Raw genomic sequence first — 21517 nt, 5'->3', positions numbered from 1 at the left:
AAATATAATATAAAATATACGTCCGGATGCAAAATATATGCTGGAAAAATGCAAATTTGAGCTGTGGCTCAAGTTTCTGCTGGGTTTATTGTTTATTTCAAGCAAGCAGGTTTTTAAGAATTAAAATAACCCTTTGCTGCATGATAGGATTCGCTGGATTTGTCCAGCCTAAAAGCTGCCCCTAAGCCGGTGGAGAGATTATTAGATAAATTATCTACTGAATATTAATTAATTGGAGCAATTTGGATGGTTGTAAGAGCATGGGCCTCAGGGTCATCCCGTGCCCACCTGCTCCAAAACCTATTAAATCCCTCAGGAGCCAAATAACTTCTGTAAAATCTAAATAATTATTGCAAAAGAGCCCAGAAAATCAACGTACGTCAGCCAGGGCTCATTCGACCCCTCAACGGAGGCGAGACCCGACTCAACAGCTCTCCTGGGGACACTATAAGGATATTTATACCCCAAACCCCACTAATTCTAAGAGGAGACGACCCGCTCGCAAACATCCAGGCTCAAAAATACTCCGGTGAGGGACTTACCTGCTGGAGGACGGTGGTTGGAGCTGCCCACGGGGTTCTCGGGGATCCCAAATATTTCACTCGGCGCCCTTTTATTTCCTCTGCTCCCAGCGATGGTTGAGCTGCTGCAACTAAACCGGGTTTTAGGGAAGGTTTAACCACCCAAAGCGGCAACTAGAGACAAAACCGCAGGTGATAGAGGGGAAAAAAGTCCCTCCCCAGAGCTCCCCTGCTGTTCCCAAAGAGGATTTGCTTCCTCTCTGCCAAATATAAAGCACCCGAGGGAGGGTCAGTCCCACAGCTGGGGGTGTTTTGGGCTGAGGATGCTAAAGATTGGGATTTTTTTGCCTATTTCAAAGCCAGAGAGATGGGACAGGGCAGGTTTGTCCCCAAGCATCACGTTCACCCACCGCAGCGTCCCTTGGCGATACGGCTCTTCCTTGCGTTGCCACCAGTGCGAAACACGCTGGATTTGGTTAAAAAACAAGAGGATGTCTCAAGGCCAAACTTTATTGCAAGGTGGAGGGCTCCGTTTTCAAGTCCCGCATCCCGCCCCCCATGGAGTCCCGGTGCTCTTTTTTGGGCAGAAAAGAGCGTTTTTTTGGTAAAGCGACGCGACGGGAAACCAGAGCCAAGCGTCTCTCCGGGTGCAAATCCCCACACGTCCTCGCAGGGCTGGATTTCTCGTGCACGTGCTCTCGCAGACGGGGGTTCGCAGGATCCGGGTGACCGTGGCGATGGGTGCCCAGCTCCGGGTGCCGTCACGGCAGCGGGGGGAAACTGAGGCAGCGTCTCTTCCACCTCCCCAAGCCACATCTAATCTCCCAGGAAAGTCATTCCCTAGGAAACCCCGGTGGGCTCAGCCGGCCGGGGGGTCACCCGGGGTCCCCCCGCGGTGCTCAGCGCTGCAGCCCGTGGGTGACGAAGCAGACGGCGGGTGCCAGCAGCAAAGCGGGGCCTACGCCACCGCGCCCGGCCCCGGCGGCTCGGCTGGGGGGTCCCCGCTTGCCACCCATGTCCGGCCAACTCGGGGCGTGAAAACCACCCGCCGGCGGGGGCTGCCGGGCCACGGGGACGCCGTGACCCAAGCGGGACGGCCGCGGGCGCCCCAAAAGCCCCATGCCGTACCCTGCGGCGGCGCCGGCCGCGATGGCTCCCGCCACTTTGGAGCCGCGGCCGGGGGGGCCGGCGCTGCGGGACACGGCCCGAAAGCCCCCGCGGAGGCCCGCGCTGCCGCCGCCGCCACCTCCTCGTCCCCCGGTTCTCCCGCCGGCGCCGCGGCGGCCGCCGGCGCCATCGCTGAAGAGGGCGAGGAGCAGCATGGCCGCCCAGCACCAGGCGTCGCGGGGCCTCATCCTGCCGACCTGCCAAAAGGGCGCAAGGAGGGAGAGTGAGCTCCGTGCCTTAGGTTTAGGCCCACCTACGCTGAATAAAGTTAATAATTCAACGCGTCAAATGTATCGACCGTATTCACTCACAGAGTCATTTTGGTTGGAAAAGCCTCTCAAGCTCACCGAGTCCAACCATTACCCCAGCCCTGGCATTGACCCACGTCCCTGAGAACCTCATCTATACGTCTTTTAAGCCATATAATTTACTAGTATGGTGTGATGCAAACACTCCCAACTTCCCCAGCAAACTTGCACGTTCATTTTTCCACCCCGCCGCAAAGCACCGGAGCATCGCGACGCGATTGCCCCTCATCCTGCAACCCCTGAGCAAACAACCTCATTGTACCGAAGCTGCTGAGCCATCGCAGCCCCAAAACCAGCCCAAAAAATAGCAGGAGCCGTTGTTGACAAAAGCCTTTTGAAACAGCAGAGCCCCCCTGGCCGCAGCATCCCTGTGTCAGCGTTTCCATCCAACCGGCCCCGCTAGAAGGTGCCAGGCCTGACCCACCCCCCTTCAAACCCCAGTGCTTCAAAATAAAAAAATAATTAAAAAAAAAAAGGGCTCGATTAATTTAATTTGCCTCGTTTCTCTGCCCTATTCCTCCAAATAACGTTTCATTTTAAGAAAAGCCCAGAGAAGCACATCCCGCTTCCAGCTGCATCCACATTAGAAACGCCGCGAATCCGGGCGGCAAACCCCAGAAAAATTAAGACGCAGGGATTTTTTTTTCCCTTCCTATTTTTTGCTCTTTTTATTTCCCCAGCAGCGTCCAAGTTTATGGATCACAACCCGGGGAAAACGGGGCAGGTGTTACCTCCCCTGGTTGTTTTCCCCATCCCAACCTCCAGCTCAGGTTTGTGCCAAAACCCAATACTTTCCACCTTGCTAATTTACCCAGTTTTTATCTTTTTCTCCCCAACTCTGTGCCCTTACCCGTGCAGCTGGTGATGCCTCCTCCTGCCTGCGCCCGCCGGGCTCAACTCGCACTTTTTCCGGAGGATAAAGCTTCGACGAGCGGAGCCAACGTCACCCGTGTCCCCTCCTGCGCGGGGAGGGATAAACGGGCTGGAAAACGCGGGACCGGCGGCTTCAGGGAGAAAAGAAAGCGCGGTTGGGGATAAACTTGGGGTTGCAGGGAGCTCAGCCTCCAGGAGGCGGAAAAAAATGTAATAGATCAGGCTTACAAACCGAGCAACGCCGAGGTTTCCTTCTGGAGGTGAGTTTTACCTTCTGGAAGGGAAGTATCCAGAGGATGGAGCCCGCTGACCATGTTTTGCGGGGATAAATAGTCTCTAAGGGCTGGATAAATCCGACAACAGCCCAATATTCCCCCCAAACCCTCCAGTGATTTAATTATGATTCTCCAAAACTGCAGGACAGGAGCTTTTCTCCTTGAGAATCTTCGCCGCCGGGATTCGGGTGGATTTTGCTCCTCTCCCTCACGCTCCCAGCCCACACAAAGTCCATTTCAGCAGCATTTCTGTCCGCAAAGTGCTTTATTTTAAAGAAAACAGGCTCTAACTCAGGTGTTTTCGTTCTGTACTAAGTTGCTACATATTTTGTTTTCTTGTTAATCAATCAAGCAACGCCACAGTCATCCTTCAAATACATAAAAAGCTTTTCTCGCTGTACAATATTCACCCTAACATGTTAAAGGGGGAAAAGGTACCATCAAAATCCAAAAAAAAAAAAAAAAAATTAGAAAGATACATCGCAAAAAAAATCAAGGCAGGGAAAAAGTCAGAGTTTTAGTTCACATCGAGGTATAAAAGTGATATTGCTGGTTTAGCCCGCGAGGAAAGAGCTTTTTCCAGGTGTGATGGTGATAACGGAGCCAGTCGTGGTCCTGGTTTCGCCGGGACGACGTGTCGGCACTGCTGAAAAATCAGCTTGCAAAATAAAATCTGCTTTATTTCTGCCTGTCCCTGCTCCCGCCGCCCCCTGCGCTCTGTACAGCGTCCCTGCCGAGATGCTCAGCGCCACAAACTGCTCCCGCGAGCGCTATTTGGCATGTTACGGCTACCAGAGAGGTTTGACATCATGGGGTTTTTTTAAAAAAAAAATCCCTAAAATTAGTGCAAATTAGAAAGGGGGGAAACAGGGGGTTATGCGACCGGATGCAGGTTAAGGGAACACGGCAGGAAAAAGCGATTTACTCCCGCGCTGTAAATGCAGCCGTCAGTCTCCAGGTTTGCTATCGGCAGCAAATGTGTTAAAAAACCCTCAATCCTCAGCAGACCCTTTTGATTTACAAAAGCCTCCCGTCACCTGCCAATTATTGCAATAGAAATGTGCTTTTTCGAAAAAAAAAGAAAAGAGGAATTATCTGTGCTCTCTTGCCACCGAGCGGCGGTGGAGCCGGGAGCCTCACGCGGGCACCATCTTCAACCTGAGCCCAAATTCTCGCTCTCCCACACTCGCAGCCCTCACTCGGCCCCTAGATTTCCTATTTTTGGGGGGTTTTTTTAGGCCCTGTTTTTTCCAGGGATTTGAGGTTTTGGCCAAAGTTTCCACCGGCCAGAGCCTCGTGGGGCAAAAACCCCGTTTGCAGCGGAGGAGCCCCCGAGGATGCTGCGCAGATGAAGACGTGGGAGGATGACGAAGGCTCCGAGCCGGAGCGATCCCGATGGACTCCGGGAATGACGGGGCTTTGGGGTTCGGTCCGGTGCGTCCTGCGGGAAAACGGCTCTTTGTGCGACGTAACCCAGAGCCGGCGAAGCGTTTCACATCGCCGTGGGACCTTCGGAAATCTCCTCCAGCCTCTGCTCGATCATCAGCCGGAGGATGGAGTATCTGGAGAGGTGAAGGACAAGGAAAATGGGATTTTTTGCAGCATCAAGCTGGGCGTTTAACTCAAATTGCCAAGAAAAACTCTGGAGTAATGCAAACCCCACGCATGTATTGGGGATGCACGGCTGCACAAATGAGTTTTTGGCACCAAAATAACCTCACAAAAATGTCTTTAACTCTCCGCATCTCCCCCCGCTGCCGCCAAACCCGCCGTACTTGCGCATTAGCTTCTTCACTTCGCGATCCTCCTCTTCCTCCAGCTTCTGGATGAAGCTCCTGAGGACGGGCATCTCGAATTTGATGTACTGAGCGACCTGGGCGGGAGAGAAACGACGAAGAGGGTGATGAAGAGGGCGATGCACCGACCCTGCGAGGCTGAAGGCGAGTTCGCAGCATCCTCTCCCCAGATATAACCAGGAAAATCAAGAATCTCCCCCAAGTTTTGCAAAAATCCCTAAAAGAAACCACATTCCCACGGCATGAACAACAGCAAATGAGCGCTAATTGCTGGAAAAAAAGTCACTGAAGGATTATTTTACATTTTACCCACTGGCTACAAGACTTGGCTCCTTCATACGGAGAGCCCCGTGCATCCCTGATGCGTCACCGAGCGCTGTTTAAGCCCAAATAGACCCTAAAAACGCCCCATCTATGCTCTGATTAAAAAGCAAAGCAGGGCCGGGGTAGGAGGGAGCCAGCAGATGGCACGAACGAGCCATTCCCCACCGGCAGCAAAAAATACCAATGATGCCAAAAGATGTGCAGCGAACGCTCTTCTGCAATCAGCTTTGGGATGGCGAAATAGGGCTGGGCGGTGTTTGCTCTCGGTTGCGGCTTAAAGATGCTGTTTGAGCACAAAACCAAGGTTTCCCCCAGGAGTAAAACAAAGCAACTCCTGCATCCCCAGCATGGAGACGTCCCCCTAGTCGTGGTTTTCCGCCCCCGCTGCATCCCGAGCTCCGTCCCAAAGCCACGAGCATCCCGCGGCGCTGAACTCACGTCGTAGGTGATTTCTTCCACCTGGTCCTTCTCCATGAGGAAGACCTTGGAGACCTGCTCGCAGGGGCCTTGCAGGATGCGGGCGATCAGGGGGTAATCGCTGGCTCGCAGCTTCTGCTTCTCTGCAGGCGCCAAAAAACATCGGCGTTCGGATCGGCGACAAGCGGGCTGTGCCGTAACCGACCCGCCGCCTGTGCCAGGGTTTTATTGTTTCGCAGACTCACCTCCGCTGGTGTGGACGATGTAGAGCGCAAACTCCTCCGCCGAGTTTTCAATCTGAACCGAGACACAAATCGCTATTAAACATCCATGTTTCTACCCTCGGCTTTCCCAGCAATTAAAAAAAAAAAACCAACGTTATTTCGCTCCGCTGTTGCATTTTATATCCGTAGGATAAAAAAATATATTGGAAGCGGCTTTAAGTAACAAAAAATACATTGGAATGGCTTTAAGTAACAAAAATACATTGGAATGGCTTTAAGTAACAAAAATACACTGGAATGGCTTTAAGTAACAGAAAATATATTGGAAATGAATCATAGAATAATTTCGATTGGAAGAGATCCTCAGGATCATCGAGTCCAACCATAAACTAAATCTAGTACTAAACCATGTCCCTAAGAACCTCGTCTAAATGCTAAATGGCTTTAAGTAACAAAAAATATATTGGAAATGGATCTAAGTAACCCTTGAGTAACAAAAAAATATATTGGAATGGCTTTAAGTAACCTTTAAGTAATGGCAAGATGGGGATACTGATTTCTAGAGAAAAAAAAAAGTCTGCGTTATATTTTCTCAAATATAAAGAGCAACCCAGGGAGGGGGATATTTAACGTACCTTGAATTTATTGAGCAGCAGTTTGAGGACCTGGGGCGTCGTCATGGTGCTGTTTATCCGGACGTTGGTGACGGAGCCGTACGCCGGCGTGAACACGGACGTCTACGGGGCGTAAAAATCCACGGGAATCCATTAAAATCCCGATCGGCGGGGAGAGGTTTTGCGGGGGGCGGGTTTGGGGCTCACCTTGTGGTTGTAGAAGTGGCCGTTGATGGAGAAGCGGTGGCGGCGGATGCGCCGCTGCTCGCTGGGGGTGCGGGAGCTGCCCCGCCGTCGCACCCCCACGTCGCTCCGCGTCCGCATCAGCTGCGGCGTCTCCTCCGCCTGCGACTTGGCGGCTGGAAATAAACCCGGTTTGGGGCAAGCGAGAACCCATCCCCATCTACAAAATCCCTTCTGGGGTCCCCCCACGGACGCAGAAATCCCCATCTCAAAAATAAACCCCGACAAACTTCCCCGGAGAGATTTAACCCACCGGTTTTAACCCACCGGTTTACTCTCCCCCTGCTCCTGGAGGTTATTAATTCAGAATTAACGGCGTCAATCCAGGCTGCTACCTGGATAAAACCTCTTCTCCCGGGGATTCGAGCGTCTCGCCTCTTCTTTTCATAATTTAACTTCAATTTTTTTCTCCTTTAATGAGAACAAGCAAACAGGGCCAGGCGCTTCACATCTCTGCGTGAAAACTGGCCGGGGTCCAGATTATTATAAACTCCTCCTTCATCCATTTTTAATGAACCTCTCGGGCTTGAGTTTGGGTGTTTTAATTCAAAGCATGTCTGCAGCGAGGAAAAAAATCTCTGGTTGCAGCTGCATGCCAGTGACTAAGCACTCACGAGGAGGCGCGCACGCCAGTTTTGCGCTGGTTTTTACAGGCTTTTGGAGAAAAAAAATGTAATAAAAGCTTCCTTTCTTACGCGCTGGCAGGGGATGAACGTCACACAGCCGGCTGGAATTATTTCTATGGCGCGATGAGTTGCAGATATTGCCTGGGCAAGCTTTAATTACCGTGTTTCCCCCCAAAATAAGCCCTACCCCAAAAATAAGCCCTACCCCGAAAATAAGCCCTAGTGCGATTTTTCAGGATTTTTGAGGATGCTGCAAATATAAGCCCTACTCTAAAAATAAGCCCTAGTTACGGTTCATTTTAAAAAGTCAATTTAAATCGTGCCCAGGCAGCTGTCCATGTAAAAAAGTAAAATTAATTGGCAATAGGATGCAGTGGGACAGATAGCGTTTGGAGAGTTAGGGTGGTGTTCCAGAAGATGATGACGTGACTGTATTTGAATAAATGTTGATTTTTTTCTTCAAAAATAAATGCAGATTGTTGTCCATGGAAAAACAAGACAGCACCTGAAAATAAGCCCTAGTGCATCTTTTGGAGCAAAAATTAATATAAGCCCCTGTCTTATTTTGGGGTAGGAGGGAAAAAAAATACGTGAAATGTGGAGGGGGATTAAAAAGAGAAAGGGGAAAAGGTGGAGGATCAAGGATGGGGAAAAGGGTTGCATGATCAAGGAGTTTTGCAAGTGCTCCGCTCTTCCCAAAGCTGGGAAGTGGATGAATATCAGGAAGGTGAAAGGACGAGCTGGTTTTTTGTCTGTCTCCGGGGTGTATTTCCATAAAAGCATTAAAAAAAAGCCCCAGGAACATCTGCGAGACGCCCCCAAGGAGCGAGCAAAAAGGCACAAAGCCGGTTTTGCCAGCGGGAATCGCCAGCGGGGCAGCTCGTGTCCCATTTATTGCCGCCTCCTGCGCAGAACAAGGGGTTAACGAAGCGCCGGCACTGACGAGCTCTGCAAAAACCAGCGAGGGGGGAAAAAAGCTTTGCAGAAATGTCGACTTCCCCATGGTAACGGCACTTCCCACCTATTCTTCTGCCCTAAAAGCGCAGCCGCCGGGAAGGGGAAGCACCGACATCCTTTTCCCTCCGATCCCACGGGGTTTTTGGTCCATCCCCTATTTCTTTCCAAGTTCCGCTTCCCCACATCCCACCACGACCCTTTCCCCGAGAAAAATCCCTTTTTTGGGCCGTCGGGGCTAAAATTTTCTTGCTGCAATTAAAGAAATATTGGGAATATACTGGAAATGGCTTTAAGTAAGCTGGAGGAAGATGGGGACGCTGATTTCTAGAGGGGAAAAAAGCGTCTGTTTTATATTTGCTCAAAACTGGAGCATAAAGCAGCTGCTCCCAAATCCCATGGGATCTGAGCCTGACTCACCTGCATCCGTGTTTGGAGCATCCGCATCCGTAACCTGGATGTCCGGCAAGGTGCTGGGCTTCAGCACGGACCTGGTGATCAAAAAATCAAATCAAATCAAATCGATCGGTGCCCTGTTAGCGTGCAGCTGCAAAAGGAATGAATTATCATTGATTATTCCCAGGGTAATTCCCCCTCCGATACCCCGGCTGCTGTTTCCAGACAGCGAGCAGCCCGTTCTCCCTGTGGATTTGCAGATAACCATCCTCGTAGGGTCCCAGCACAGGTTATTTGCAATATAAATCCTGAATCTCGTCCTGTCCCGCTCCCAAAAAACCCTTTGCAGGGTTTTATCCCAGCTGCTCCTTCCCAGGAAGGGATGCTGAAGCCTGAACCGGCCTTTTTGCAAGCACTAACACACAACTTGTGCAAGAAAAGCTGAAATGCCCCTTTTTCCCCTTTGCAGATGTCTAAATAAACATGGAAAAAAACATGGAAAAACCATGGAAACCCCCCCAGGGCCAGAACAAGCCATGTTCTTGCTGCTCCTGGGCTCTTGAGGATGAAGCTCCAGCCCAGAGTCCCGCCGGGAACTGGAATTATTGGGCCCAGAGCAACATCCAGCGTTAAACTGGTATTAGAGTTAAACCCAGGCTTGGTTTGGGAAGGAGCTTATTGCAAGCAAAGGGGTCTTTGCAAAACGGGGGGGTTGCAAAAGAGGAGAGGTCTTTGCAAAACGGGGGGTCTTTGCAAAAGGGGGAGTTATTTGTAAAAGGGGGATTTGTAAAAGGTGGAGGTTGCTAAAAACAGGGTGTCTTTGCAAAAAGGGAGGGTATTGCAAAAGGGGGAATCTTTGCAAAAGGAGGGATTTTTGCAAAATGGGGGGGTCTTTGCAAAAGGGAGGGTTTTACAAAAAGGGGAGGACTGCAAGAAGGAAAGGTTGCAAAAAGGGAGGATCTCTGTAAATGGAGGGATCTTTTCAAAAAGGGGGGGATCTTTGCGAAAGGGGAGGGATGCAAAAGGAGGAGTCTTTGCAAAAAGGGAGAGGTCTGTGCAAAAGGGGGAGTTTTGCAAAAAGAGGGGGTCTTTGCAGAAGGGCAGGTTTTGCAAAAGGGGGGGCCTTTGCAAAAGGAGGGATCTCAGCAAAAAGGAGGAGTCTTTGCAAAAAGGGGGAGTTTTGCAAAAAGGGAGGTCTTTGCAAAAGGGGGTGGGGTTTGCAAAAAGGGGAGGTTTTTGCAAAAGGAGGAGTTTTTGCAAAAAGGGGAGGGTTTTGCAAAAGGGGAGGTTTTTGCAAAAGGGGAGGTTTTTGCAAAACGGGGGGTCTTTGCAAAACAGGGGGTCTTTGCAAAACGGGGGGTCTTTGCAAAACGGAGGGGGGCTCTTTGCAAAGTGAAACCAAGCTCCTTTATTTCAGCCTTGGCTTCCTCAAGGTTTTGCACATTGGAGAAAAAAAAAAAAAAAAAAGGATGCAGACAAGGTAGCTGGGGTTGCAACCCAGCAAATGCTGGGTGGTTTTTTTTTTTTTTTTTGGGGGGGGTCTCTTCTCTTCCCCCCACTCACCCGTGGGCTCCCAGGTTGCAGCCCGAGTGCCAGGAGGAGGAGGAGGGCGGGGGGCGGATGCGCTGGTTGTCGTCCTGCATCTGCAGCCGGATGGGCCGGCGCAAACCCCACGAGATGTTCAGCAGCCCCTCCACGATGAGTTCACCTTCCTCCTGCGGCAAAGACGGGCAGCGAATTATCCAAAATACAAATAGCTGTACATATTGCTTTTTTTTTTTTTTTTGGATCCCACAAAGCAAAATCAAACCCAATTTCCTTGGTTTTTTGCTCCAAGTTGGGTGCCTGCCCTGGGGTTTTTTTACCTCCCGGTGCCGCAGTTGTAAATTTTGCCCTTCGTAGTAGATGTTGTAGGTCTTCAAGTGTAAAAGCAGCTCATTTCTGGGAAAACAAAAGGAAAATATGCTGAGAAGAGATGCAGACGAGCGTGGGGGGACATTGCAGGCACCGTTTGGTACCTGGCATGGTGACCCCTGAGCTGGCCAGGGGGAAATTTTGGGAGATGTGAGAAAAACCAGAAATCACTTCCCAGGGCAATGAACCTTCTACACTGCTGGGAGACCCAAACCAGCTTAATTTGGGGCAAATCTGGGTCTTTTGCTGCCTCTAGACCTCCCTTGTTGAGGATATTTACTGGGGTTCCACCCTTTGCAACCACGAGTAGGGGGGACAAGCTGCCCTGCAACCATCCCCTCTGTAAACCGCGCAAAAAAGACGTAAAAAAACCCGCCAGACCTTGGTGGAACCGGTCACAAGGCTGGAAAACAAGGGAATTTTTGGAGCACCCAAGCGGTTGGGTCACGCCGGAGTCACAAGTTATCACGGGCGAGTTTATCGCGGCGGCTCGTCCCTCCAAACCCTGACCTTGAGTTTAAAATTAAAAGGCTGAGCAGTTGCAAATGAATAATAAGAATAAACAAAGATCATCATAATAAAATAATAAAAATAATAAACCCAGCCCAGGCTGTCTAATCACAGCTCTGAATCACGGGGAAGCGATGCCTCTGGCATTAATTCATAAAGCTGCCAATTAATTCCGCCAGCTGATGAGTTTAAGGATGCTCGGCACCATCAGACCAGTATAAAGAAGCACAAATTGGGAGGATTTGGGTTTATGAGAAAAAAAAAAAAAGGGTGGAAAAACTATCACATATCTGCTTTGTCTCCCCCAAAATAGTCTTTGAAACTTAAGAATCCTTTCGCTTCCTTTACCAAAGCAGAAAAGAGCAATTACTAATCCAGCCCTTTTTCAGCAAAACATACATTTAATGAAAGTTCATAGAGCATTTGGCCGCGCTCCTAAGGAAAACATTTCAAAATCCCATCGATAACCTTTTTTTTAAAAGGAAATTGCTGTTTCTTGCCCCAAAATGCCTTTTTCTGTCCAAATGCAGTTAAAACCACTCCCCTCCTCCCGTCTCGAAGGCGGAAAAACCCCTGGGAATATTGCAAATAACCCTCCAGCTACCAGCACCGACTGAATTTCCAGCTGAGCATCTTACTTGGCGATGAATTTGTCTTTTCCGCAGGGAACCAGGTACTCGCAGCCGCCGTAATCCATCCTCCCGCTCGTCTTTCATGGGACCTGAATCGCAAAGAGGGAGGAGAGAAAAATAAAAACCCATCGGTGTGAACCGCCCCGTTATCGCATCCCCTGGATAACGAGGAAATAAATCAACTCCATTTGGATTTGGAAGAGCTCTTGGGAAAAGGCTCCGGGGGATGCAGCCCCGGGGAAAATGTGCTGCGGCTCCTTTGGGAAAAGCGATGGGGAAGGAGGGAAAATCAGATAAGGGAAAGAAGCGGCGTAAACTCACTGAAAATTTAATACTGGCGGAGATACGTTACACTGACATTTGCATTTCGAGCATCCACGGGCTGTCCCGGCAACGCCAGACCTGGAGGTGGGAGGGTTGTGAGCAGGATTTGCTCTTTTTTCCATTTATTTTAGTAGTTTTGTTGTGAAGCTCTGGACACGTAGCTCTGAATCCAGCCTGCTGCTTCCTCGTGCTGTCCCGAACCAGCGGGCGCGTGCGCTGAATTTCGCAAGGGCTGGTTCCTTTAACTATTTTTTTTTTTACGATGCCGGTTGAATTTTTGTGCCAAAACATCCCCATCGCTCTCATGCAAATGCTTGGAAACCTCCCCAAAAAATCCCACCTTGGGCGCGTCCGGGGCTTAGAGCACGACTGTGATTTTTGGATGCACCGAAGCGGAATTAAAATGAGATTTAGGGCGAAGCCCTCGGGGTCACTCGCGGGCTCGGAGCGCTTTGGAAATCAGACCTTGAAGAGCGATGTTGGGGGGGTTTTGAGGGACAAAAAAGGGCTTCTCGGGTCACGCTTTTCCTCGGGTGTTTGTGCAAAGCAAATCGAGAGGAACTCTCATCTTCCCAGGGTCTCTCCCCTCCCTTCCCTTGTCCAGAAAGAGGCAAGAAAAGAACATTTAATCCACAAACTGCTGTTTTCTTCCACATCACCATGTGCTTCCTCCCAGCCCCTTGGGAAGCAAACCCATTTTCCTGCAAAAAAAACCCCCTCCCGCAACAACATCCAGGCGGATAAATGACTCAACCAAGGCCGTGCATTAAAAACTGTGTCGGAGGAAGGACCCGCTCCTAAAAACCTCAGCACAGCGGCAACCCCCGTGCACATCGGGATATATTTTAGCAAATAAACCAGTTGCAAAAGCAGAAACAAGCAGGGGAAGGGCAGGAAGGCGACGCGGCCCCCCGGAGCTGCCTGGAGAAAGCAGAAGAGAAACCGGCCACCGAAAAACAAACACAAAAATCACACGTCGCAACGGAAAAGCTGACAAAGGTTTGGGTTTCCTGAGGAGCCGCGCGAGCATCCCGGCAAAGCTCGGCATCGACCCTCCTCCCGTGGCCGCATCCATCCTCCCACAGGGTGGAAAATAGTAATAATAATCCTATTTATCCCTCAAAAACGATATTGGGAAAGGATTTTGCAGCGGCTTGATGGTTTTAGAAAGGTGGTGCGGTGGTTGCAAAGCACCTGCCCCAGTGGGGATTTGAATTTGGGGCTTACTGAGCCCGCACAAGCAGATATGGGGATGGTAGAAAAAAGCTTCTCGGTTCCTGAAAGTGGCTGAAAAAGCTTTGGGACATCACCATGAAGGCGGGGGGGAGAATGGAGTGACACGGCTGCTTGGCCCATGCGAAAATACTGCAAAAAAATAGCAAAGTGGTTGAAAAAAAGCCCTCCGGTGGCACAGCCCGTGGGGAGCTTTTGGTACCAGAGAGTTTTGCTCCGCAGCGTCGCAGGGATACAGAGAGGAGAAGCCAAAGCCCTGGTGGTTCCCTCGAATGGGACATCGGGGTGAACTCCAGCCAAAAAAAAAAAAGCTCATTTTGGGGTGTCGGGGAGCCCTGAAATGCAGGTTCATCCCCCGCGCTGAGGAGCCCGGTTTCCTGTTTACCGCCCCGGCGCTGCCACCTTCGCCTCTGTCATCACATCCCCTTCCGAGCAGGCAAAGAAAGGGGCAAATTCTTCCTTTTTTGGGTTTCGAGAGTGCTGGGCTTTGCGGGGGGAGGGAGCGGCAGCTGCCCGGAGATCCCCAAACAGAGACCAGCTGCCATCACCCCCTTAATTTTCTGCCATGGCTTTGGCAAAAGGCTGGAAATCCCCCAAACCCAAGGGCTGGACACGTGCAAATTGCCCAGTCGGTTGCTCAACCTCAACGGCTCAGCGCTATCTCCATTTCCCGGCGCCCCCCGTGCCTCAGTTTCCCCGCTCCAAGCTGACACGTTTCCTTCGCGCCCGGCGCAGGCTGAGGTTTTGCTGCTTATCTTGCAAAATGCTTTTCTTTGAAAAAAAACCATCAGATCAAATCAATTCCCCCTGCACACGTGGCAGGAGGATTTCAGCCCTGTCTGCCTTCCAACAGGAGCTGTCAGCAGCTCCCGCAATCACTGCCAGGCTTGATGGACCCCCAGATTTAGCCTTTTCCTTAAAAATAACCTTGCTAAGCCCCTTCCCTGCGTCCCTCCAGCCCCGTGTGCCCTGCGGTGTGGAGGGGTCCTGGCCATGCTCACAGCTCCTCGCATGGAGCAGGGACGAGCGCTCACTTTTGCAGAGCTCCCGGGGAGATACGCAGCTCAAACACAACAAAATAATTCGGAAAAAAATCCCTCCAAAATCATTATTTTCAGTGGGAAGCAGTCTTCCCTGCTCTTGCAAAAAAGGAGTGATTTTTTGAGGGGTTATTTGTTGTCTCGGTCCCTTTTTCCAGCACACGGATGCTCCAGCAGCATCCGCGCTGCCGCTTCAGCATCCCCCCGCTCCAGCATCTCCCCGCTCGGGTGGGGGACGCGGTTTGGGCGCAGCTGATGCTTCCCCGGGGCCGTGCAAGGGATTGTGGGAATATCCCGCTCCCCGGGGAGGCCGCGATGCTCCCTCCTGCACAAACCCTGCAGCCCAGGGCGGCTTTTACCCGGCCCAACGGCGCATCGATCCCCACGCGATCGGTAGCAAATCATCCAGAAGCGACAATTCCTCCCTCGCAGGCACCGAGAGCCTCTCGGAGCCGCTTTGCTCCGCGGTGGGACGCGATTGAGCGCTCTTACCCTGTTACAGCGGATCCTTTTCGTCGCTCGGTGGTGGCTCCCGCGACGGTGGCTCTGGCCCAGGCGCGGTTTCGGAGCCGGGTTTTTTTCCGAGCGTCCGTCCGGCGTCCCTAAGCGCGGAGCTGCGGCAGCTCCATTGTTTTCCAGCCCTGCTATTGTTCACCGGCCCAACTGTTCAGCACCATCCTGCAAAGGGGAAAGGAGAGAGCGCTGAGCGGTGGCAGAGGGATCACCCGCCAATGGGCGATGCCATCGGGGCGCTGGCTCGCTTGGGGACAAGTGAGGGGACCCATTGGCCACACTCAGCGGGTCAGACCCCCCCAGGCAGAGCGGGTGGCTACCAACGGCTTCCTGTGGGCTATAGGGAAGGAGCTGGCGGGTGCCCCCTCTGGGTGTGGGGGTCCCCCCTGGGTGTGGGGGACCCCACCGGGGTGTGACGGGGACCTGCGGGTGCTGGTGGCACCAGCTTGCGAGAGCAGCCAGCCCGAAAACAGCGGGTGATGCTGAGGATGCTGTGGGGTGCAGAGGTGACATCTCCACGGCGTGGGGACCGGTTGCCCCCCCAAACCCCACCCCGGGGGTGGGCGCAGCCTTTTGCCTTCTACTCACCGCGGATGGGGCTCCGGGCGGGGGGCGCTCCGGCTGCGCCCCGCGGCTGCCGGGATGGGGATGAGGATGAGGACGGGGACGGGGATGAGGATGAAGATGCCCCGTCGCCCCGCACTCGCCCGTCCGGCTCCGCAGCCGCTGCCCCCGCTGGAGCCGCCCCTGGGCGGGGCAAGGGGGGGGCCGGGGCGGGGCTGCGGGAACCCGCCGGGGTGACGGTGTTGAAACTCCGGGGACACCCTTCTCCCGGCACCCAAGGTCACCCTGGGATCCCAAAAGGACACCCCTTAGTGGGTGTCAAGCCTGGAGATCCCCCAAAGGATGCTCTACCTGGGGCACACAGTTTGTGTCCCCCCACCAGGACTGGGATCCCAAAGGATGCTCCAGCTCAACCCCCCAGTTTGGGGTTACCAAGGGACACCCTGTTTCTGGCACCCAGGTTGCACGCCGGCGCCAGGATCCCAAAGGATGCCCCATCCCAGGACCAGGATCCCAAAGGATGCCCCATCCCCGATCCCAGGACCAGGATCCCAAAGGATGTCTGATCCCTGGTGCCAGCATCCCAAAGGATGCCCCATCCCAGGACCAGGATCCCAAAGGATGCCGCATCCCCGATCCCAGGACCAGGATCCCAAAGGATGCTGCATCCCTGATCTCAGGACCAGGATCCCAAAGGATATCTGATCCCTGGTGCCAGCATCCCAAAGGATGCCCCATCCCAGGACCAGGATCCCAAAGGACGCTGCATCCCCAGTCCCAGGACCAGGATCCCGAAGGATGTCTGATCCCTGGTGCCAGCATCCCAAAGGATGCCCCATCCCAGGACCAGGATCCCAACGGATGCTGCATCCGCAATCCCAGGACCAGGATCCCGAAGGATGTCTGATCCCTGGTGCCAGCATCCCAAAGGATGCTGCATCCCCGATCCCAGGACCAGGATCCCAAAGGATGCTGCATTCCTGATCTCAGGACCAGGATCCCAAAGGATATCTGATCCCTGGTGCCAGCATCCCAAAGGATGCCCCATCCCAGGACCAGGATCCCAAAGGACGCTGCATCCCCAGTCCCAGGACCAGGATCCCAAAGGATGTCTGATCCCTGGTGCCAGCATCCCAAAGGATGCCCCATCCCAGGACCAGGATCCCAACGGATGCTGCATCTGCAATCCCAGGACCAGGATCCCGAAGGATGTCTGATCCCTGGTGCCAGCATCCCAAAGGATGCTGCATCCCCGATCCCAGCACCAGGATCCCAAAGGATGCCCCATCCCACCCACTCGGGTTCAAAATGCTCTTACAATTGGCTCCAGCTCCGTGCAGGACTCCCATGGGGAGCCTTGTGTGCTGCACGACACAGGCTAAAGTGGTTATTTCTGCCTTAAAATGCTCCAAACCCCGTGATATTCAGCGCGATATTCACCACACTTTGCTGTTCTGCCTTCGGGACGGTGCAACGAGGCCGCATCCCGGCAGCAACTTCTTCCCAACTGCAGCCATGGGATCCAAAACCACCCTCGAGAAGGGGATTGAGGAGGAAATATATATAAAAAAAAATAAAATAATCTGCCTGGAAGCAGCTGTTACAGCTTGGGGTCACGGTTACCTCCGAAACGATGCTCAGTCTCGGTTCCTGGGCCGCGGGTCCTATCCTGCCCATGGGGGACGATTTGGGGGGCGCGGGTGGATTGTGGGTTCCACAAGAGCAGCAGCAGCGGCCCCTCCGCCTTTGTCTGTTCCTGACCTTTCCCGGCGCTTTGTGGCTTCTCCGGGCTTCTTTTTTTTTTTTTTTCTTTTGAAGGAATTTGCCTAGAAACAGCCCACACAAAGGGAAAAAGAAAAAAAAAAAAAACCCACAACACAACAAACCCAAAGAAATAATCTAAACAGCTGCTTTAGCAAAACAAGCAAGTCTTTACAACCACGAATTGTAATCGGCCTTTTTTTTTTTTTTTTTTTGCTTATTTTTTTGACTTGTATGTAAAATATGATAAGTTGAGGAGCCATCTGGCTCGGGGAAACACTGACTCTGCGAAAGCGACGGGATGCGGGTCGGGATTTATATTCCAGCAGCATCTTGGAGGGAATGAGAGGCCCCTTTGTGGCAGGGCCGGCCCGGCCGTGTCGCACAATGGAGCGGGGCCGCCCGTGCCCTGCAAACCCCAGCCCCAAAAACCTGCGATTTCGCCCTAAAAAGAGAGAAAACTCCCATCAGATCCCCCAGGGTGCAATCAGGGAAAAAAAACCCCAAAAATTAAATAGAGGGTTTTGCTGTGGGCACCCGCACGAGCTTGGCTGCAGAACTGGGGTTAAATCCTGAATTTGCGCCGTCCCGCTCGGTGGGTCGGGAAGGGTCGAGCACAAATGGCAGGATTTCTTTATCAAATAAAAGGAATTCGAGCCATTCCTGCAGCCTGAGAGGTTGGGACAGGCTGCCAGCTCCTCCTCACCCGCACAAACCCGAGAGGAACTAAACCCACGTGGTAGGAAATAAATCAATCTCCGTCCCGCCGCGGTCCCGCCAGCTGCGCCCCTGCATCCCTCAGAACAAGGATGCTCCGACATCCGCGTTTTGCTGCACAGGGACGTTCCGGCACCTGTTTCGCAGGTTCAATCAGCGTTTCTGCGCTAAACGCCTCGCAGGGAACGCGCTTGATGCCTTTTAAACCATCGGTTTTGATGGGTTTACTTCTGCCCGTGCTGAGTGTGGAGGTCAAGGAGCTCAGTCAGACCCAAACATAAGGCACCAGCTCCAAAATTCTCCAAAATCCAAGTATTTCCCTCCAGACTCAGCAAGCATCCAAACTCCCTTCTCTCGCACCCTGGCAGCTTCCCATGATTTCAGCTTTAAGACCCCCAAGGTAATTGTCAGTAAATACCAAACAATATTACGCATTTGGAGACGCGCTGGCTTAGGAGCATCTGTTACCCCTTACGCAGCCTCCGGGAGCCAGACGGGAGAGAAGCAGCTTTTTAAAAAGCTTTTGCTCGCACCTGATTTGTGTTTCTTCAAACACAGGCTCTGTCCCCATTCGAGGCCGTTTCGATCGCTCTGAAAATCCCCAGGTTTTGAGATTTTGCTGGCAGTGAAGTCCTATTTATTGGGTCGATGCAGCTGACGCTGAATACTTTTCTCAGGCCAGACACAAGGAGAAAACTCAATGATTCCCAGAGCTGTGACCCAGTAGCACAAAGGATTAATCAAGGATTAAGATCAGAGATGTTTTCACCGCCGACCCAAACCCAGCCCAGCTCAGGAACGACTATTATAATATTATTTATTACAACAGAAATCCCTCACCCCAGTCAAACAGCTGCTCCATCGCCTTTGATACCAGATCTACATTCACCCTCTCGCTGCCGATTTAGGTGGCTTTTTGCTTTTTTTCTCTGTTAGGCTACGCCTAAGTTAAGAAAAGCACTTGGGTATCTTAATTCCCCTTAAAAGTAAGAGTAGCTCAGATACCTGGGAGGCTGTTGGACATCTGGAAGACGCTGGGGACCCTCAACCGGACATTTCCAGGTCCTAAAGCCATCGCACGTCCCCGGCGCTCCACGTCAACGTCAGGAAATTCATATTCCAGCTCCCGATTAAACAAACGAGTTCGTTAAACGGTTGGGGATGAGACAAGGCACTAGTCGGCTTTTTTATTTTTAAATCCTGGTGGTGAGGGAAGGCGATGCTCATCTTAAATGAGCTTAAATTATAGTGTCCGGAGGAGCAAGAGGACATCTCTGAATCCCCCGAGGGGCCCAGAATTTGCTTTGGCTACAAATTGCCAAAGGCAGGGCAAGAATTTAGCCCCAAAATTCCCAATCCTAAAGCTTTACCATAAACCGGAGGTGATTTCTCTGCTTTAACTCTTGCTGCTCCTATTTTTAACTGGACTGAATAACTCAAAGCCTCTGCTCAGTGCACTACGAGACCTTAAAGGTTGTTTTTATAATTTTAATTAGGAAATTAATCGCTGCATTTTTGCGGCACGGACGTTGTTCAGAAACTCATCAGTGCTGACCCTGCAACTGGTTTTACAGGGAATTTTGCTGCCCGAGACCGAACGCAGGGACAGACGGCAAATAAGGCGTACGGACAGTCAGCAGGGACTTTTCCAAATAAATCAAATAAATTGAATGTGTCTTCATGGCACGAGCCAGGGGCTGAGAGCTGGAAGGGTCAGGAAGGCGACCGGGGGTGTATTTTTGGGTGGCACTTATACAAACATCGATTCTCCTCCACATGGGATGTTCAAAAGGAAGTTTAACACCACGCTATGGAGTTGCATCTATGCCCGCGTTTATTTATACCGAACAGCTTTAAAAATACAGAATAAAATAGCTTTATCTACTATTATTCACAACATCTGGTCCAAATATTACATTTTTTAAATATTTAATTGTTTAATGAAGCGATGTTAGAAAAAAAAATTTTAAAAAAAAACCAAAACAAACCTCCATGAAAGAATTACACATCTCAGAACAAAAAACAAACCAAACCAAACCAAAACCCCTCTTGCTGTTTAACAAAAAGTTTTACAGCCAAAGTCAGTCACAGAAAGTCATGAAAAAAAAAATATTTATCCCCACTGCCTAAGAACAGTCAATAGTTTGTTATGCCAAAGTTGTTATAGAGAAAAGTACGATAATTTGGACTGGCAGCAAGATGGTTTATCTGGAAAGATGTAAATGCCGGCTGGTACACAAGGCTAATTCTAAATAGAATATATGTCTCATACCGATATGTACGGATGACGATGCGGAGTCACAGGCAAATCAGAACTCAATATCTGGGAATATCTGGGGTGGCTCCAAACACGGATCCCCAAGACTTGGGGCTGAACGACCGCGCGGGCGGCAGCGAAACGTCGGCAAAACCAGGGCCTCCGACACCGCCAGGATGTGAGAGAGGGGAGATGCCGCGGCCAAACAGCCAAAAAAAGCATCAGCTGGAAGAAATAATAAGGAATGGGTGGGCGAGTGGGGGGTTTGCTGCAAGAGTGAGTGAGCTGTCACTGCCCCCGGAAAAAAAAAAAAGGAAAAAGAAGAAAAAAAGGAAAAAGAAGAAAAAAAGGAAAAGGAAAAAGAGGAGAGAAAAGGGAAAAGAGGAGAGAAAAGGGAAAAGAGGAGAGAAAAGGGAAAAGAGAGAGAAAAGGGAAAAGAGGAGAGAAAAGGGAAAAGAGAGAGAAGAGAGAAAAAGGAAAAAGAAAGAAAAGGGAAAAGAGGAGAGAAGAGAGAAAAAGGAAAAAGAAAGAAAAGGGAAAAGAGGAGAGAGAGGAGAGAGAGGAGAGAGAGGAGAAGAAGGAAAGGGAAAGAAGAAAGGAAAGGAAAAAAGAAGAAAGGAAAAAAGAAGAAAGGAAAAAAGAAGAAAGGAAAAAAGAAGAAAGGAAAAAAGAAGAAAGGAAAAAAGAAGAAAGGAAAAAAGAAGAAAGGAAAAAAGAAGAAAGGAAAAAAGAAGAAAGGAAAAAAGAAGAAAGGAAAAAAGAAGAAAGGAAAAAAGAAGAAAGGAAAAAAGAAGAAAGGAAAAAAGAAGAAAGGAAAAAAGAAGAAAGGAAAAAAGAAGAAAGGAAAAAAGAAGAAAGGAAAAAAGAAGAAAGGAAAAAAGAAGAAAGGAAAAAAGAAGAAAGGAAAAAAGAAGAAAGGAAAAAAGAAGAAAGGAAAAAAGAAGAAAGGAAAAAAGAAGAAAGGAAAAAAGAAGAAAGGAAAAAAGAAGAAAGGAAAAAAGAAGAAAGGAAAAAAGAAGAAAGGAAAAAAGAAGAAAGGAAAAAAGGAAAAAGGAAAAAAGAAAAAAGGAAAAAGGAAAAAAGGAAAAAAAGAAAAAAAGAAAAAAAGAAAAAAGGAAAAAAGAAAGAAAAGGAAAAATAAAAAGGAAAAAGAAAGAAGAAAGAAAAGGAAAAAGAAGAGGAAAAAGAAAGAAAAAAAAAAAAAAGTGGCTTTTGGTTTGAGAAGGCCACGTAAAAGAAACCCCGTGGGTTTGCTGGTCTGTCCACACGCGTTTCCTACACGACTATACAATCCATGTCAAGCACGGGTGGTTC

General features: G+C 50.7%; 1 protein-coding gene across 3 annotated transcripts; it reads right to left on the bottom strand.

Moving 5' to 3' along the window:
• Positions 1-3390: 3390 nt before the first annotated feature.
• Positions 3391-17192, bottom strand: RASSF2 (Ras association domain family member 2). 3 transcript variants are annotated; one of them, XM_065651676.1, is made up of 12 exons: positions 17092-17192; positions 14884-15069; positions 11801-11883; positions 10604-10679; positions 10302-10453; positions 8763-8833; positions 6727-6878; positions 6541-6642; positions 5927-5978; positions 5703-5824; positions 4920-5017; positions 3391-4706 (listed from the first exon to the last, which is right to left on the bottom strand). In XM_065651676.1, exons 3-12 carry the CDS (start codon positions 11857-11859, stop codon positions 4637-4639), a joined length of 954 nt encoding a protein of 317 aa, XP_065507748.1. In that variant the 5' UTR covers positions 11860-11883; positions 14884-15069; positions 17092-17192; the 3' UTR covers positions 3391-4636. The 3 variants fall into 3 exon arrangements, with proteins under 3 accessions (XP_065507748.1, XP_065507747.1, XP_065507749.1); XM_065651675.1 differs by lacking the exon at positions 17092-17192 and adding an exon at positions 15493-15587; XM_065651677.1 differs by lacking the exons at positions 14884-15069; positions 17092-17192 and adding an exon at positions 12116-12177.
• Positions 17193-21517: the final 4325 nt, after the last annotated feature.

The sequence above is a fragment of the Caloenas nicobarica genome, chromosome 25 (genome assembly GCF_036013445.1).
Source record: "Caloenas nicobarica isolate bCalNic1 chromosome 25, bCalNic1.hap1, whole genome shotgun sequence".
NCBI lineage: Eukaryota > Metazoa > Chordata > Aves > Columbiformes > Columbidae > Caloenas > Caloenas nicobarica.
Note: the sequence above shows the minus strand (reverse complement) of the source record. Positions and strands in the feature narration are given on the sequence as shown.